Below are 18,210 nucleotides of genomic sequence, written 5' to 3' on the forward strand. Positions count from 1 at the left end.
TTGTTTTGTAGTTTGTCTTGCTTAAAGAGGTCTGGCTTTTGTGTTTTGGTACACTAATGCTACACATTTGTATTTGCACAAGGAGCGGCTCTTCTGGTAGCACGGTGGCTATGTTGTTCCACTATGTTACCACAGTGGCCAACAACGTGGAGCTGCGCTCTTAAAACAGGGATTAATGTCAAAGATCGTCGACAATATTTTTTCTTACCACCGGACGGCGCTGATTCTTTTTGAGGGCCTGGAAAGGGAGAGAGGAAAGTGCAAACAGAAGCTGTAGGAAATGCAATTTATTTGCAATTTTTTAATAACATCATTCCTCAGATAAAAATGCAATGTTACAGGAATATACATCAGATATTAATTTAAAACTTGCTTTCAAGGGACCATACAGTCTAAATATACTTTTTCCTTTTTTTTTTTATTTACTGGTAGCGTGCGTTATAGGCAAGACAGACTCTGTCACCAATGACAGACTGACAAGTTACAGATACAAACTGTACATAACTTATTTACAAATTAACTTTTTTTTTTTTGTCCATTTTACTTTTTATTGAAAATAGGAGTAGAAAAGGTGATTGAATTAATATTCTGATTTATTTGATTTGTATTCTTTCCTCTTCTAAAATCTAAAATGAAATGAATGAAAATTAAAAAGGAAATGAAGAACTCTCCTTTTGGAAAAAAAAGAAATACGCAGAAGAAGAAAAAGAAGAAGTAGGTGGCGGAGTAGAAGAAAACGAAATGAAAGGGCGTGTCAACCGTGAGACCATGCAGTTGTCACTGAGGGAACCAAATAATGTTGGGCCGTTTGTCGCTTAGCAACCTAGAAAAAACAACAACCAAAAACGACAACAGAAAAACCCAATGACATCCCTCACAGTGGAGGGGAGAGCGGCTTATGTCAAGGAACTCAAGTTACAAAGTGGCCACCTGCCTCCAAAGCTACCGCAAGAACAATAACACACTCTAGTTCATTGTTTTTTTTTTTTTTGACCATATATAGTGCTGTTATTAATTACTACACTTAACAGTAGCATCACTTATAATATTACAACAAACTGGTCTCTGTGTGAACAGCTCCGGCGAAATAAACTCCAGGATTAACGACGGACCTCTTTCCCGCCCTCCTGCGGGGGAGGCCCGCCCTCCTGCGGGGGAGGAAGGAGGAATCGGATCCCCTGTTAGAGCGGCGAGCTGAGACTGTGGACGCGGTGGCGAGACACTACAGGACGGTGGAGGACAGAGACGCCTGGTCGGTGAGGAGCAGAGGGGCGTGAATTGGGTGATGGCAGTCAAACTAGATATTTCGTACGAAAGATAATTGATAGAATTCCCCATTTTCTTGCACAAAGGGCTACAAAAAGGCATACGATTTCCCAGCGGCTGCCTCCTACATTCAAGGGGCGGAGTTTGTGTCGTTTGAGGTGCAGCAATCGGTGAAATCAGGGAGAAGCAGCGGGTGCATGAGACCCTCAGCCTGCATCTTCAAGTAGGGGGCGCTGCGTCACAGTGGGTGAGGCGGATACGACTGGCCTACCAAGAAATCTTCCCCAAACTACAGATTGAAACAACCACCTTCAAATTTAAACTACAATTTTGCCTATTGTTTGGAAAGTCAGATGGGCCAAAGCAGCAAATACACTCACTGGTTTCCTTCAAACCTCAGTGGTGTTGCGAACAACTACAACTAGATCAGGCGGTGGATCTCTGGAATCCCACAGCCACACAACTGTGATTCAGAAAAAAAATTGCAACATCTTAAGATCTGCAAAGCCATCAATCTTTCTTTCTCGACCTCTCTCTATAGATATATATTCATATTTACGCACTTAAAGCAGAAGACCATTCATAATATATTCCTTCTTTGACCTTGGCTCCCAATAAAATATCTGTACATCTTCAAGACAAAAAGGCCTGTCCATCATCTCTAAACTCTCCAGATGGGGTTATAGATTATTATTGTTAGAATTCAAAATTTTAAATTGAAGAACAGGCGATGCAGCTCTCTGCCTCGACACACGAAGGCAAATTAAAAAAAAAATGTATTCAAAATATTCCTCTTAAAATACTTTAGTCAGGATCAAATATTGAGCAACACACTTTGTTTAAAAACAATCTCTCCGCCGCAGAAATGGCAAATCCACTGAGGGACGCCCACAGCTCCCTCTGGTGGCCAACACACTGTGCGAACACGTACGCTATGACACTCATTAAATGGCACGTTTAAAATACAATATTTGTTAAAACCTGTTGGATACCATCTTTTCTCTCTCGACGCTGAGCAGCTTGAGATTCTTTCAGGTGCTTGGAAATCAGCTCTTCAGAAAGAAACGTCTGAGCTGTTGGGATGAAGTCAGCAACTCTAAAATGGTATAAATAATATTTTTTTTAAGGGATTTTTTCCCACTCCAGACTAAATACAAGTTGTTTGTTCATCGCTGCCTTGATATGTTTGGCAGCTGAACGTTTTTCAAATCCTCTCAGTCCTCTTGTCGAGGAACTAATAATACTAAAAAATACAACAAAAAAAACCCTGAAGCTACATGACGTTCATGGCTCGAAGCATAGCACGATCTAGTCCTTGACAGCTGGATTTTTTTATTTTTTTTTTATTTTTTTGGTTTTGGTTTGTTGTCTTCAACAGCAAGAATAATGCATTTTTTCCCTCAAGAAATGTGTACAGTGCGCTTGTGATGCCGGACCAGTGAAAGAGGGACCGGTCTCTCAGTGCTACAGTAACGTCCAGACTGGCACCGGCAGGCTGCTGGTAGGTTCCAGGACACTACACACGACTAGAAACAGACACACAAATGCATTAGAAAGATTATTATTTTTCAAAATTGTAGCAGAACTGCTAGAATTTTTTTTCCTCATAATCCAAAGTGCGGCCTTTCTGCTTCTTCTTACTTTTATGGATAAGGAAAATTAAAAAAAAAGAAACTAGAAGTCTGGCAGCTAATCTATCAGAGCCTGTAGAGAAACCGCCTAAAATTTCATTTGGTAACATGCCATCAGCTTAAACATACTATGTTCCCTATTCAGTATATATAAATACAATACGTTCTTCTGCCTCTGAAGGGGAGGTTCTTCAATAAATCCGCAGTGACCCTCACTCAGCAGGCCAATGTGACATTATCAAGGAAAGACAATTTAAATAAATACATCCCCTAAATAAGTGTTTTTTTTCTCTCTCCTTAAACATTCTGGTGAATAAATATCCATTTTATATATCCATATATGTCTTGCTATAGTGTGATATATAAAAATATACAATCATTGGCTAGTGGTGGGGCCAAAAGGTGTCACAACTTTACATCCCCAGCCAGGGAGAGGGAGAAACCCCATGCACTTGTATGTATAAAACCTGCTGGAATTTCCATTAGTCGTCCCACAAAAAAACAAAAAAAAAACAAGACCATCAATTTTAATAAGATTGTCTATAAACCTTCATCCTCTCACTCCTGCTTACAAATTTGGGGGTGGAAGGAGGGGGAGATACTTCATATTAAAACATTTAGTCCTATGCCCTTGAACATGTTGTACTTGATGTACAGCCCAGTCTGTAAATCTGCAGTGGTGTCTGCTACCTACTCTGAGACCACTCTTGAATCCGTCTCATCATTATTCCAAAGTGTGTAAGAGGAAAAGGAAAAGATAATAAGACCGTTGTAGATAGCTGGGGAATAAAATGCTCAAGATTGTTTCATTGCTCAACTGCTGACCATTGTTATGACTTGACCACGCCTTTAAAAAAAAAAAAAACAGCACTGAACCCAAAGAGCCTCAAAAGACACAAGATATGCAAAAGCACCTCTACCCCTACTGCTTCCATGCCAATGCAGAAATAGTGACTTGCGTTGTGTTTTGGGCTGACGCTTGATAAAGGAGAGCTACGTTACTGTGGGATGCAGTGAGGATGAACCTGATTTAAAACAGCAGTGCCTTGCACACAATGTGTCAGCACGGATGCTGCGCAGCAGAGAAAAGAATGGACCACCCACTACCAGCAGCAGCACAACCACCTCAGTCTATGCAGAAGCCAACAGGATGATGAATGGGACAAATATGTTCATTTTGGGTATTTTACTGGCTGCATGTTGAAGCACAAGCATCGGCACTAATCCAACACTCGGTACGAGAACGACAGACAAACACATCCATACCTATACTGCACTGTCATGTACCTGATTTCAAGTATGCTTGGTTTCTCTGGCAGGAGAACCACTACGAATACTTTAAAATGCAACAAAGAGTAAAAAATAAATCATATCGGCTGACCCCTTTTTTTTTCCTTTTTTTTTTTTTTTTAAACTCACAAGTACATTTACTCTGGGAACCTTGTATACAGTCAAAGTTATTGCATTGTTTTTGCATATCTTGTGGGATGCGGGATGCAGCACCCACTCATACCAAATACTGCAACACAACATCTCAGAGTCCATGCTTAACCTGTATGGACAGCAAAAATAAATAATTATAATAATAACACTTTCTCCATTACACAAGGGGGCGACACAAGCCTCTGAATCTCTCTCATGGGCTCTTTTTTGTTTTTAAACACACAACACAGCCTAGTTTGGCACTTTTGATATGCACGTGAGCTCTTCAGGTCCACAAGTCTCTGTAGGATGGAAAACACAGCGAATAAAAGGTTTTATGTGTTGACTGCATGTAGGCGTTCTGCATTCTAGCCGTGTTTGAGGTGACAATGAATATTTCTGACGGTTTTTAAGGCTGTGATAATAAGAAACAAAATGCTCTCTCTCTAATTTAAAGAAATGTAAAAATACGAGTTGTAACTTTTCTTCCATTTTACTGTGACATTCATAGCTGATCGTTAAAAGGTCCCTTATTATTTAAAATAACACAGAAAAATCTGCCCCTTGTGATGTCACAATGTTAACTGATAACTCAGCAAAGCTTGAATTTTTCATTATTTATCATCAAGTTTGGCATTATTTACTATCATCAGTAAAAATGTTGCCAAATATACTTAACAATTCATGTTTCTCTGTAAATTTTAGCGCTGATAGCTTGGAGTTTGGACACTGCCGCTGTGGTCAAGCAGATTTCAATGTCATTTAGACTGCATGGACTTTTTTCCAGAGACAATTCATCGTGTGAAAACTTGAGCGAGACAGCTTCCTGCTTTAAAGAGTCAACACTGACGCTTCCCTGCACACACACAAACTATACTGCTTTCTGAACCTGTACTGCACTTCTAAATAATAAAAATAATGACTTTAAAAAAAGCGAATAAGCTAATGGCACTGAGTCGCTTAAACGATAAACTGATCGTCTGGGTGGTTTCAGCAAAGGTCCGAGCAAAGACAAAAAACAGATAAATAAAGAGGGACATACTTTGCGTCAGGGAGAGTCTATCCTGTGACGGTACAAACTTCTTCAGGGTTTTCGCAAGTGGGGTCACAGAACAATCACGAGCGCTGCCACACGCAACATCCACGTTGAGCATTGCATAATAATGTCAGAAGTGTTCCTGGCACAGGATTCACTGTGTGGCAGTGTGTTCCTACATCAGCCCCCCTCCCCTAGACACACCTGCTATAGGGAGGCCGCTAACGAGAACTCAGCTGGAAGTCCTGGACAGCTAATGGTGCCTCTGGGAGGGACTTCAGTGTTTTTAAAGTGACGTTTTTGAGGTACTTCCCGTCGAGTTGCAGATACAGTGTTGACCGCGCCCGCAGACTAGCCTGATCAAACGTAGCAGTTGACTTGGTAGCTTGCGTAAGCAAGTTTGAGATCGTTTTTGGGATTGTTTCGGTGGCGTCACTCTGGGTTTTTTTTTTTACCCCATGTTCTTTGAGGACGTGTCAACCGGAATACTGGAAAGAAACAAAAAGCCCCACACGATGAAGATGACACAGTAAAGATAAGACGGGGACACGAGTGAGGGGTGGAGGGGTGTTCTCTGAGGACAGAAGAGAAAAGAGATGTGCGCCCTGCGTTAAGTACTGAGGCCTGAGGTTCAAACCTGTGCCGTAGTAGAGAAAAGTCAACGTCAGCATGCTACCTTAAATACATTACGAGGAAATCAAATTGCCTGTGGAATAGAGAGAAAACACGCCAGGGCAACGACCAGGACAGAACTTCACTCTAAGATGATTTTCTGATGGCAATCCACATTTTTGCAAAATGTCATCTGATGAAATTCCCAGCGAATTCCCTTTTTCAGCATTTTGTTTAACTAATCACAGATTTTAATTCAAACAATGTCAAAAATATAGTAGTAATAATAATAATAATAATAATAATTATAATAATAATAATAATAATAATAATGATGATGGTAACATTTATTTAGTGACATGAGCAGACCCCGGACAAAGAGATGTGATTTCAGAGGTCTTGCAGCATCTGTACACCAGCCCTAGTAGTAGTGGTCTTACATCTGGAGATTCAAAACTATGATTAAATGATGCATCGCCGTGTGTGTGTGTGTGTGTGTGTGTGTGTGTGTGTGTAGTGTGTGTGTGTGTCTGATGGTGGTGCCTTGCAGCCTAAACTATGAGGGCCTCATCCCCGCAGTTCAAATTTACGAGGCGCCAATGTTGGCAGTGCGGATTTGGTTGCTTCTGTCGCTCAGAGCAGGTCGTCCACCGTGAAGAAGAGGGAAATAAACAGAAGAAGAAGAAGGAGAAGGAGAAGAAGAAGAGGAAGAAAGCAGCAGAAGATGCCCCAAAGGCTTTCAAACTTCCTGGCCAAGCTACAATGCCGGAAATAATCGCTGCTGTAAACTTAACCTTAATACCTCCAAAAACAGGAAAAAAAACAAATCAAAAAAAGAAAGGAAAAGTTATGCAAAGACTAAATTTTTCATAGATGTGGCGACTTCTGACTCTGCAGCTTGGCTAAAAAGTAAAAAACCGTGCTAAAGAAAAAGCAAAGCTTTGGAAGCATGCCTGTCCATGGTGACCCTGTGTTAAGGAGGCCCATTTCCACACACACACACACACACACACACACACACACACACACACACACACACACACAAGCCCTCTCTCACGCACACGCACACAATACCATAAATTTAATGCTACCTTAATTTACTGTCTAGGCTTAAAATCAGCTTTTTAGAATACATAAGTAAACGCACACATTCTCACGCGCCCACATCCTCGCACACATTTTTTTTTCTCTTCTGGGAAAAATAAATAAATAAATAGATACAATCTGTAAAAGGTGCATACTGATAGACAGAAAGACCCTCTCTTTTAGATACACGCTATCGCACACGTTGGTTTTTTTTGCACACATCCTGTACTAAAACGCAGGCGCGCACACACCCGCACGCACAAATATAGAATTTCCCACCCCCTTTTTTTCCTTTATACACTCGCACGCAGACATGACGCCCTGCTTCGATACTTAAAACCTCTTAAGAGTTCTCCTAAAATAAAACTGAGCCCAAAAACACATTTATAAGACCAGCACCCCGTTTGTGTAAAACAAATCAAGGATAAATTAAAACCCATAACATATCATGAAAAGAAAACACAAAATTAGTCATGGCTAGCCAGTTTTGCACAATATCAAACTGTTGAGTACATAGTGGGTGTGGTCTGTGGAGAGTGTGTATGTGTGTGTGTGTGTGTGTGTGTGTGTGTGTGGCAGCAAAAATCCAAAAGAATTTCCCACGCTGAGAGGAAGAGACGAGGGTCTTGGAAAAGTCCGTTTGCCATGTATTTTCTTTTTTTGGGGGGGTGGGTGGGAGGGGTCCGTTGCTCCCACCCTGTCAGACGCCTCCCCAGGGCTGGAAAAGATAAAAAAAAAAAAAAAAAACAAACAAAAACAATCAAACAAACAAACAAAAAAAAGGTGATGGAATTGAAGAGGAGGGAGGAGGGAGGAGCGGCGAGGTGTGAGGCAGAAAAAGAGGGTGGTGGTGGTGGTGGTGGTGGGGAGGGCTCGCTACTGCTGCCCCGAAAAGCCTCCCTTCCGTTTCCTGTTGGAAGCAGGAAGTGGTTGGGGGAGGTGGGGGAAGGGGGTGGAGCCAGGTCAAGGTGTTCTTGTCTCTTTCGCTGGGGCAGGTGCAGCAGGCGGAGGGGCTCCACGCAGGCCCAGTCGGTCCGTCCCTCACTAACACCCCCCCCCCCCCTGTCCCGATACCCCCGGCTGGCAGGGCAGTGCTCCAAGGTTCCGTAAGCTTTGGAAGAGGAGGGAATAAAATAAATGAAAAAAAAAAAAAAACACCTGCGAGATTCCAAACAGGGTTTTCCTCACCCCTGGCTTTTTTTTTCTTTTTCTTTTTTTTTTAAACTCGAGGCCAGCGGAAACCCACCCCCACCCTCTCCTGTCCCACTCGCCTGTCTGCTGTCCCCCTGCCTGGCTTCACGGCGCCCCCTCCTCCCCCACCCGTACGTGTCACGACGAGACAAACACAAGGAAAAAAGGAGGGAGAAGAAATGAAAACCACCGACACTCCATGGCGACGACAGGAAACCCGAGAGACCACTTCCTGCTCCGCGTTTCTCCCCTCTCCATTTTGTTTCTTGTCTTCTTTCCGTCCCTCATTCTTTCCCTCCTACCCGTCCCGCTCTGCGCACATTTTGAGGACATGAAAAAACTGTGAGGCACTTTAGAGACACACTCAGACACACGCGGTCGCACGGAGATAAAAAAAAAAAAAAAAATCGTAGATCTCTCTCTCTCTCGCTCTCTCTCTCTCGTGTGCCCGCGCACACTCGCACACAGGCGCACACTCAGATAGTATAGAGTATATTGTGGCATATTTTACTACAAATATTCACACATAAAAACTCATAGAAACCGACAAAGCCGTAACCAGGTGTTTAAAGTTGCGTGAACGGCCGACTGTGTGTGTGTGTGTGTGTGTGTGTGTGTGTGTGTGTGTGAGAGAGGGGAGGGGTGGGGACAGACAGTTGAGTCCAGCTGTGGCGGCGGTTGCACTCGCGCGCTGACCAGCGTCAGTCTCTGATGATGTCAGAAGGGGATGGGGTGGAGTGGGCGGGGCCAACACAACTCCTACAAACTGGTCACGCACTCCATGTCCTCGTCCTCCAGCAGCCCGCTGTTCCGCTGCCGGGCTCCGCCCACCACCACCACCGCCGCCGAGCCTCTGTGGCCGCGCCCCTCCTCGTCCGCCTCAGCCTCCCCCCGCTGCCTCTCCTCTTCCTCCTCCTCCTCATCCTCCCTCTCCTCCTCCTCCTCCTCGTCCTGACCCCTCCCCCCTGCCAGCAGCACTTGTCGCTCCTCCACCGAGGAAGGCCCGTGGATGGAGCCTCTGCTACCTCCGGCCTCCTCCCCGCCCTCGCCGACCGCTTGGTCCCTGTGCAGCGCCGCCGCCGCTGCGTGGAAGGGGACGAGGTTGCCGTTGGGGCTGTGCTGGGGGGCGGAGGAGGTGCCAGGCGCGGCGTTTGCGGCGGCGTTGCCGTTGAGGATGTTGTTGGCGGCGTGCTCCATCTCCTCGATGGTCATGTCGCAGGCATCGGCCAACTCGGCTTTGGTCACCTCAATGAACGATGGATCCTGGGCGAAATGGCCCAAACCCTCTGAAATTAACACCTTGGGGGTGAGAACGGGACACACAACATGGCAAGGAGATCAAAATGATGTGGTTTTTATCTTTAAATGGAAAATACAGTCAGGTCCATAAATATTGGGACATCGACACAATTCTCATCTCACCGCTTCCACCAGACTGCCTGCGCTGCCGTGGGACAGCGAGCTGGAGTCTTTGCCCAGCAGCGACGGCACCGTGAGGGAGACCGGTCGCGGCCTCTGATTGGACACGCCGGGGCTGGGGCTGTTCCCTCTGCTGTTCCCGTTGCTGTCGCTGTACCTGGGAGACAGACAAACAGACAGACAGGTTTCCCGTTCACTCTCTCAGCCGTGGCTGCGGTTGTGTAACGAGAAGTGTGTGGAGAGTCGGGTCTCACCAGGGCCCGCAGTTGACCGAGGGCAGGCTGGTGTTGAGCTTTTCGTGGGAGTTGGAGCCCTCTAACCGTACGGAGGGCACTCGCTGGTAGGAGGCATCGCTGCCGTGAGCTGCGGCAACACGGGGGAGGAGAAAACAATCAATGACATTGATTCATCTTGGGGGGGAGAAGAAATCAAAAGAAGAATACTGGATCCAGCCTGGGCTTGAGCTAACCTGCCCTGGAACGTTCTTGGAATTCATCTCACCTGTCCTTATTATAATTATTATCCATATTATTACTTTTATTATCATTATCCACACGTGTTTTTTCATTGCTAGTTCAACCAGCTTGAAGCTACAGTGGAGGCTATTAGACTATAAATAAACAATAGCTGCTGCTAAATAAATTAGCCCAGCTTTTTTTTGGATGTGAATGTCACGTTCATATAAAAAGAATAACGTAATTATTACATTATGTAATTATTTCATTTCATTCCTGTAAATATAAAGGTACTCTATATATTTTATATTCTATATCTGATTTTTTAACTTATCAATGTGTGCTATATTTCTATTGCATGTATATTTCTATTCTATTTTGTCTGTGTAAACACTCCTCAAAATGTTTTTATGCTTGTATAATGACAAAAAAGATCTTGACTTGATTTGAAAACAGAGGTGAAGGCCTCTTGCACTTCCAGCACAATGGATGAGACCAGATTTCACAGTTAAAATCACAGTAAAAAGGGCTGCTGTTGTGTCAGGCACTTCAGAGGAAGCAGGTCAATACGTCGCACGTTTCCATCAGATTCTCGGCTGTGCACCTGTGGGACTGGCCGGAGGCGTGGAGCACAGCCGGCTGAAGAGCGTGGGCGAATGACTCCTCCGGAGCAGAGGACTCAACCCTGCCACCGCCAGAGCCTGCGGAGAGGAAGCAGGAGAATCAGGCAGGGAGACGCGGGGCGGCGAGTGTCACAGCGCGCATTTTGCATTTGCTTTCCAACCTGATGGTGCACGAGGTGCAAGGGCACCGCCGTCTTCTGGCTGATGTCCGGCCTCGACTGTCTCCTGAGGCATTCCAGGTGGAAGGACGACCTCCGCGCTTGAATGAGGACAAAGAAGAAGAAAGAAAATATTCAAGTCGCTGCAAAAAATGTATTTTTTGAAAACAAAGCTTGGCGTTTCCTCTCACCCAGGGACGAGGGGCAGAGGAAGACTCTTCTCGGCGACTGCCACCCTCCCCCACCTCCTCGCCTGTCTTCCACCTCCTCTCCTTGCTCCATGGGAGTCAGCTGCTTGCACGTCTCGTCGTGGTACACCAACCTGGGCGGGTCACAGAGAGGAAGTGGGGGGACGAGAGGGGCATCGGTCAAGCACGGAGGAAGGGGAGGGGCCGGGGCGGGGGGGCAAAATAAAAAGGCAAAGCGTCTATGCTGAGACCAGTACATGTCAGAGGAGAGCGAGCGGGCGTCCTCGCGGTGGTACTCCCTTTCGTCGGCGTAGCTCTCGTCGTAAGTCTCCTCCGTGGAGCCCTCGCCGCGCCGGATGATGGGCAGGCGGCTGTCGGTCGAGTCCGAGCTGCACCCCCCGCCCCCGCCACGCACGCACCAGCACAAGGACAGACAGGCAGAGTGGACGTTAACATAGGACGCACACAGATACATCATGGAGACGAACAAGCAGACGCACAATCAAAACACACGCACACACACACACACACAAAACACAGAAAACACAGAAAATAGCAGCTGATTAGCGACAAGGGATGTGTTCTGGGGGGGTGAGAGAGAGATAGAGAGAGAGAAAGAGAGACCAGACAGAAGACTGGAGGAGGGAAAGCGTTTGTTTCAAAGGCAAAGTGGTGCGGAAGCGTCTGGAATATGACCAACTGGTGGCGCTGGTGTGCTGCAAACGTCTTTAGAAAACAGAACTAACTAATCAGGATGGACAGGATAAGCCTTCGCAGTGGTTTGATGTAAAACTTTAGGAGGTTAAAACTTTTAGTTTGGATTAGTTTTGGTTTCTGATTAGAAAAAGGCAGATAGTCAGAGAGGTTTTTCGACAGAGGACTGTCGTCATTAACGTGGTGAATTAACTAAATGGAATGTCCTTCACGTGTTCCTTCTCCAGAACCAGAATCTTCACGTTGGTAAATGTTTCTTTTCTTTTTCAAAACTTAATCCAGACATAAAGTGCTTCTTCTTGTATTCCAAAGGCATTTCTGTCATACTCCAGACTTCCTGAGGCGCTTTAAGGACATATCTTGACAGTGAAAGTGTGTTTTCGTCTTTGTCAGGTTATTCCGACAGATTGTATCATACATCAGTGGAAGGATGCATCTGAGAAAGAATTACAAAGGGATGCGTGGAGTCTGGCTTGGTCTACTGCACACTGGGCAAGAAAAACACATGGATTTAGACGGAAAAACCTCTAAGGCACGATATGAGTAGCTTCTCCTAAAAACTATCCTTAAAAGTAAGAAAAACACACCTCCAAATGTCAAGATGCATCTTTAATCTGAAGCAAGGTTTCAAGGCTTTGAGGCAAACTCAAGATTAGATCCTGACTCAATCAATCTGAAGGCTTCCATATACAGTATATTGGCTGCGTTGAGCATGAGAAGGCCAACGCTATATAAATGTGGCTAGGGTTGGGTGTTGGGTGGAGGGGTTAAAGGAGTCACAGCAGGGGGTGCAAAAACTCAGGAAGCGTGGACGTGCATGTTGGGAATAAAAGCGTGCCAAGAGTTTTGCATGAAATACAGAGTCATTCTCCTTATAGAATATTATTTAAAAAAAAAACAATGGAATAAACCTCATGACAATCTAGCTTTTTGAGTGATTAGAATGGCCGACTTAAGCGCATTAACCTTGGATCTCTGCCATGACAATGACAGAAATAAAATAGTGGAAAAGTAGCGAGACACTGCGTTGTACTTAGAGCTGCCAAAAAAAAAGATAAATATATATATATATATTAAAGCAGAGCAAAAAAGAGCAGCAGCCTGTGATAGAAGAAGTTTGGTCTCGCAGAACCAAACAGTCTATCCGAGGCTTTATGTGTGGTTGAGCAACCAAAGCGTAATGTGCACAGCAGCAATATTTGACATTATTACTCTTATTATGAATGCTCAATGCTTAGATTCAGGGGAGTAATGCACAGACACGCACGCACACACGCACGCACGCACTGCTTTTTAGTCCCCTGGCAACATACCGCATGAGGCTGTCATAAAAACACGTCCTGCTCGCCACCCGAAAAAACCACAGAGGAGGAGGAAGGAAAGAGAAAGTGAGGAGGATAGAAGACAGTGTTTATATCCAAAGACGTGATATCATGTGTGTTTCGGTTCAAGCTAGAGATTCATATGTGGCCTCAGGTCAGAGAGAAACGCAGTCAGACCAAGAGGGAAAAGGCAGCGGCGGCGGTTGTAGTGGTGGCACTGACCTCTTTGGAGGGAAGCACCAGGCAGACCTGGGCAGCAGGATCGGGGTGAGCGGCTGCCCAGTGTGGCCGTCCACGGTACTTATTGACGGGCTGGGGAAGCGGCTGACGCCCTGGGTGACCACGCCGGCCATGCCGGTGTTATTGGCGTTGTTGATGTTGGCGTTGGAGCCCGACGAGGAGTAGGAGGACGGCGTGAAGGTGGTGGAGTCCATGAGCTTCTCGTGGGACGGGCTCTCGGCCTCGCACGGCGACCCCTTCTGGCTGATGTGCAGCGGCCGCTGGGTGGTGAAGGACTGCGGGAAGGAGCCGCGGCCGTCGCTCTGGTTGTAGTAGTTGACGTGGTTGCTGAACAGGCCGCCCGTTCGCTGTCGGAGGCGGGGTGAGAGGGAGGAAGATGAGAGAAGGGGGAGGAAATAACCCACGGGAGTAAGAAGCAGAGGATTCAGTGCACCCTCCACATCTTTAGATCTTACAAATGATCATAAGGTCAAAATCGTCGCTGGCAGCAGCAGCAGCAGCAAAGCTCAATCAGCCAAGATGGGGATGCAGAAGAAATCAGCTCCAACAGTGGAAGCAAATTCTTCTTAAATGCACATTAAAATAACGTTTTTTAAAATACAGGCATAAAATGCTCTTTCCAAGTCTCTTATAAAGGGGCGCAGTTCGCATGGCAGCTGTGAAGGATCCGGGATTCTTCACCAGATGCACCTCGTGACATGAGTTGGGAAGCGTGCCAGGTTTTATAAAAGCATTCAATAAAACAGCTTCTTCACAGCCGCTTATGGTAATTGAAGCACATGAAAATATCAACGACGTCGCAAATGGAGGTTTTAAGAAGCACAACTCACCACGAGGAGCCTCGAGGTGCCAGTGTTGCACATTTAACAGGGTGTTCTGTGTTCTGAATGAAGGTGGATTTATTAATTTTTCACATTTTTCTACACTAAACATTACAGGCCACGCAGTGATTTGGGAGCAAAAGCCATGTGGTGGAGAATGAGGCTTTTTTTTCTGGTTGTTTTTTTGTTGTAAACATCTGAGCGAATGCATGACAGCGTGTAAGTGGCACGTCCATGGAGCAGGCGGCCGGCGGCTCAAAGCTGCGAGGACGCGGCGCTCGTCCTTCTCTCCCTTCTGTCGGAGAGTGAGTGAGGGCGTGTGTATCCGACCTTTACCCTGAAGATGTCGTCCTCGGACGCGGCCGACACGGGCTCCTTCATGCCTTTGTCCAGCTCCTCCTCCACTGTCAGGTCCCCGGAGATGGCCCTCCGGATCTCGGGGCCGATGTCATGCAGAGTCCGCAGGCCCGCCTGTGCACAGCAGAGACAGTGTGCAGTTGCTGCCGGCGTGGGATCCCGGAAAAATGCCCCCAAGTTCTGAGTGTGCATGTGCGTACCTGCAGAGAGAGGGCAGTTTTGGGGGGCACCTTGGCCACCAGCCCCTGTTCTTTCCTCTTCTTGAACTTGCGGAAATACTCCTGGATGAGGAAGGTGGCGTAGAACTTCCCCACCGTCACCTCGTCGTCTGCAAAAAGGTGATGAAATTGTGAAGACATGCAAGAGTTCAAAACAAAAGCTGTGACTGACTGCAAATCAGTGATATTTTCATTTCACATCATTTTTTTTTAAAACCCTTTTCATCAGTTTAGTTCACGGAAATCCATGTCCCTTCTACTGGAGAGTCCAGCAGGAGGCAGATGGCTGAACAACATTATGATTAAATAAAGTAATAAACAAGGCACACAAGAGTTCTACTGGTGTGAAGAGAGTACTAACCGCCAGCAGGGGGCACCACTTGATCCAAGAGCTTCATGCTGGTTCTCTTCCAGATCTTCTTGACAATCGCTCTCAGCTCCTCATTGGCCTGCTCCAGGTTCCCTGGAACACAAAACAGTGGTACTAGTGAGTGTCGGCTCGCACAGTTCCCTCCTTGAAAAACCTGCCCAGGGGCAAATCATTTTAGCACATCCACACATGCTGCATTCAAATACGCTCAACAGGTTTAATCACTGCACTCGAATGGGGAGCTTTGTGCTCATGGTGTGCGTGTCTTGCTGTCACCTTCGGTCTTGATCCTGAGGGCGGTTCTGACCAGGGCGAACAGCGTGGCGTTGAACATCACCGTGCCGTCGCTGTTCAGCGGCATGTTCATCGACACCAGACGCTGCAGGGGACAAGACAAGAAGGTTTTTGTATTCATTTATTTATTTATTTTCCCCACCGTTCTGATCGTCCTACAGCTTTGGAAGGATCAGAGCAACTGGCGTGTGTCTGTGCTTGCGTTACCTTGCAGGCCACCCTGTGTGGACAGAGCTTTCCAAAGCCAAGGGGCGGCTGTATCCTCCGCAGCAGAGTCACCACGTCCAGGTGCTTTATCCTCCCCCTGGAAAAGCACACAGACGCAGGCGTTACTCTCCTCTCCCGGGTGAGTGGACGAGCCGGCTGAGGCCTGTCGGGACGTACTTGGCCTCGGGGTCGTACTCCGCCCATATCCTTTTGAACTCATCCAGGTGATGCGGCCCCAGGATGGACCAGTCGCGCGTCAGGTAGTCAAAGTTGTCCATGATGACAGCCACAAACAGGTTGATGATCTGAAGGGAGCCCGGACAACAAAACAGAACTCGGAGGATTATACGGCTCGCCCGTTTCCGATTATGGTCTGTCAATCACGCGGAGACCGACGCAGACAGGCGGTGCAGCTCAGTGGAAACTGTTACCGCACCTGAAAATGGTCTATTAAAAGGCCCAGTGTTACACTCCTACTCTCGGCAAGGCGATGTGCCCTCTTCCAGTGGATTCAGGAGAAGACCCCCCTCAGTCACACAGTGAGTGAGAAAAATTAGATCTCATCCCTTGACAAAACTGATGTGTAGTTCTTTGGTTCTCTGTTTGTATGTCTGTCAATGGAAAATCAATAAAATATTTTAAAAAAAAGTGTGTGAGATTTAGCGGCATCCAGCAGTAAGAAATCATCTGGCAAACAATGTTTAGACTAATCCCAGTTATCTGGTGTACCTTCTCTCGACTATCTCTTACCGCACCAGCTGTGATGTCAAAGTTAAAAAAGTAATAATCACAAATTAATTCAAACAAGAAACCTCAGCATCCAGCCTCAGTTCTTACCAGGAAGGCACAGAGCATGTAGAAGCTGACAAAGTAGATGATGGCAAACTGGCTGCCGCAGGCCTCGCTGGGAGAGTTGGTCTCATTGGTGGAGCCTTTCTCGCACGGCTGGCTGAACTTGCACGCCAGCATGATCTCCTGCCAGGCCTCACCTGTTGCACATCTGGGGGATGGAAGAAAGGTGCACAAGGGTCAGAAGCAAATATGCATATTTGAAGTTATATTTCAGGAAAACATTTTAAATGAAAGATCAGGAAAAGTAATTGATATTGATGTTAGAAATACTACTGGCAGGAGGGGAAGAAGAGCAGAATGACAATGAAGAACTCTGGACTTGGAGTATAGATATTCAGAGGGCCGGTCGGAAGGAGAAATCAAACATGGAATGAAAATGAGTAGTGCCGTCATTTTACCTGAAGAGCAGCAGCACTGCCTGAGGGAATGTCTGGAAGTTGTTGTTCCTGTTGATCTGCGTGTTGTCCCGCAACGCTATTTTACCAAACATCTGCGAAGAGGAGAGGGAAATATTTCCATTTGCAATAAAATTAAAATTGGCTCGCTGCCCACACTGAAGGGTGAAAAGAATAAACAAGAGAAGGAGGACATAGGACAGAAAGCAGATGAAGGACGGGGCTGGACATAGTGAGCGGAAGAGTAAAGTAGCAGGAACAGGAAGGAGTCGGGGACGATGGGGAAGAAAACTGAACGGGGCTAAAAGTCAGCTTACCTGCATGCCGATGACGGCATATATAAAGAACAGCATCACTATAAGCAGGGCTACATAGGGCAGTGCCTGAGGGAGGGAGAGAGAGAGAGATACTTATCAGTCACTTTACTTACGTTTACTTAGGTTTACAATTAGGAAAAGGTAACGTTTTGATTTTATATCTAATGATCAAAGACATAATGAAAAACACTTTGTAACCTGAGTGTAACCTGAACGACCTAAAGTGAAGCTAAAAATGCACCTCTGCAGTGCTGAGCTGCATTTAGACAAAACTAATAACAAGATAATGAATTTAAAACATTAAATTCACTGTAAATATTTTTTTTTTTTATTGAACTTCCATAACTTTGTGTGCTAAATGACAGCAGAAACTATATCAACATGTGCTTCCTATTCCAGATAAACGGGATGATTGGCCCAGATGGATCAAACGCTCCGGTTCTCTCCTCACTTGGAAGGATTTGATGAAAGTCCACAGCAGGGTCCGGATCCCTTCCCCGCGTGACAGCAGCTTCACCAGCCTCATCACGCGAAACAGTCGGAAGAAGGTGATGGAGATCCTGGCGCTTTCCTCCGAGTTCTGCAGCCCCTTCAGGCCATTTGGTGAGGAAATGGGAAAAAAAAAACAGGACCAATGGGAACACAGCGGACGCAGTGGTTGAGAAACACACACACACACGCACGCATGCACGCACGCACACGTGCAGAGAGTTAATAACTGGAAATCTGCATCCGGCAAAATCCCATCAAATTCATCCGAGATCTGGGAAAGAGTCGGAGGGTCATGCACGTGTATCGTCAGGCTTCTTGGGAAAAAAATAAAATAAAAAAAAATCACTTGGCAGCGAAAGAGGCGCATGATAAATGTGCCTGGTGTCCTAGTGTCTAAACAGAGATGCAGCACTAGGCAGGTAAATCACGCCGCTATGCTGAAACAATCTGGCTATCCTGCGGACCGGATGTCCGGTAGCTGAAACCGGGCCAGGGAGGATTCCATCGACAGAGGTGAGCCGTGT

General features: G+C 46.1%; 1 protein-coding gene across 1 annotated transcript in view; it reads right to left on the reverse strand.

The window, feature by feature from the left end:
* Positions 1-8,737: 8,737 nt before the first annotated feature.
* Positions 8,738-18,210, reverse strand: part of cacna1c (calcium channel, voltage-dependent, L type, alpha 1C subunit) — a 142,268-nt gene continuing 132,795 nt past the window's right edge. The window contains exons 35-53 of the mRNA XM_076030142.1: positions 17,646-17,783; positions 17,195-17,260; positions 16,881-16,972; positions 16,468-16,630; positions 15,808-15,935; positions 15,631-15,727; positions 15,406-15,508; positions 15,121-15,222; positions 14,742-14,869; positions 14,521-14,655; positions 13,346-13,710; positions 13,115-13,141; positions 11,345-11,476; positions 11,091-11,221; positions 10,903-11,000; positions 10,723-10,819; positions 9,918-10,026; positions 9,667-9,820; positions 8,738-9,543 (exon numbers count right to left, since the gene is read on the reverse strand). Of these exons, the coding sequence (XP_075886257.1) occupies positions 9,004-9,543; positions 9,667-9,820; positions 9,918-10,026; positions 10,723-10,819; positions 10,903-11,000; positions 11,091-11,221; positions 11,345-11,476; positions 13,115-13,141; positions 13,346-13,710; positions 14,521-14,655; positions 14,742-14,869; positions 15,121-15,222; positions 15,406-15,508; positions 15,631-15,727; positions 15,808-15,935; positions 16,468-16,630; positions 16,881-16,972; positions 17,195-17,260; positions 17,646-17,783 (2,805 nt within the window). The 3' untranslated portion in view covers positions 8,738-9,003. The remainder of the gene's footprint in view (positions 9,544-9,666; positions 9,821-9,917; positions 10,027-10,722; positions 10,820-10,902; positions 11,001-11,090; positions 11,222-11,344; positions 11,477-13,114; positions 13,142-13,345; positions 13,711-14,520; positions 14,656-14,741; positions 14,870-15,120; positions 15,223-15,405; positions 15,509-15,630; positions 15,728-15,807; positions 15,936-16,467; positions 16,631-16,880; positions 16,973-17,194; positions 17,261-17,645; positions 17,784-18,210) is intronic.

This window comes from Nelusetta ayraudi, unplaced genomic scaffold (genome assembly GCF_046127955.1).
Source record: "Nelusetta ayraudi isolate G7.1 ecotype Tasmania unplaced genomic scaffold, CSIRO-AGI_Nayr_v1 ptg000027l, whole genome shotgun sequence".
In the NCBI taxonomy this organism is placed as follows: domain Eukaryota; kingdom Metazoa; phylum Chordata; class Actinopteri; order Tetraodontiformes; family Monacanthidae; genus Nelusetta; species Nelusetta ayraudi.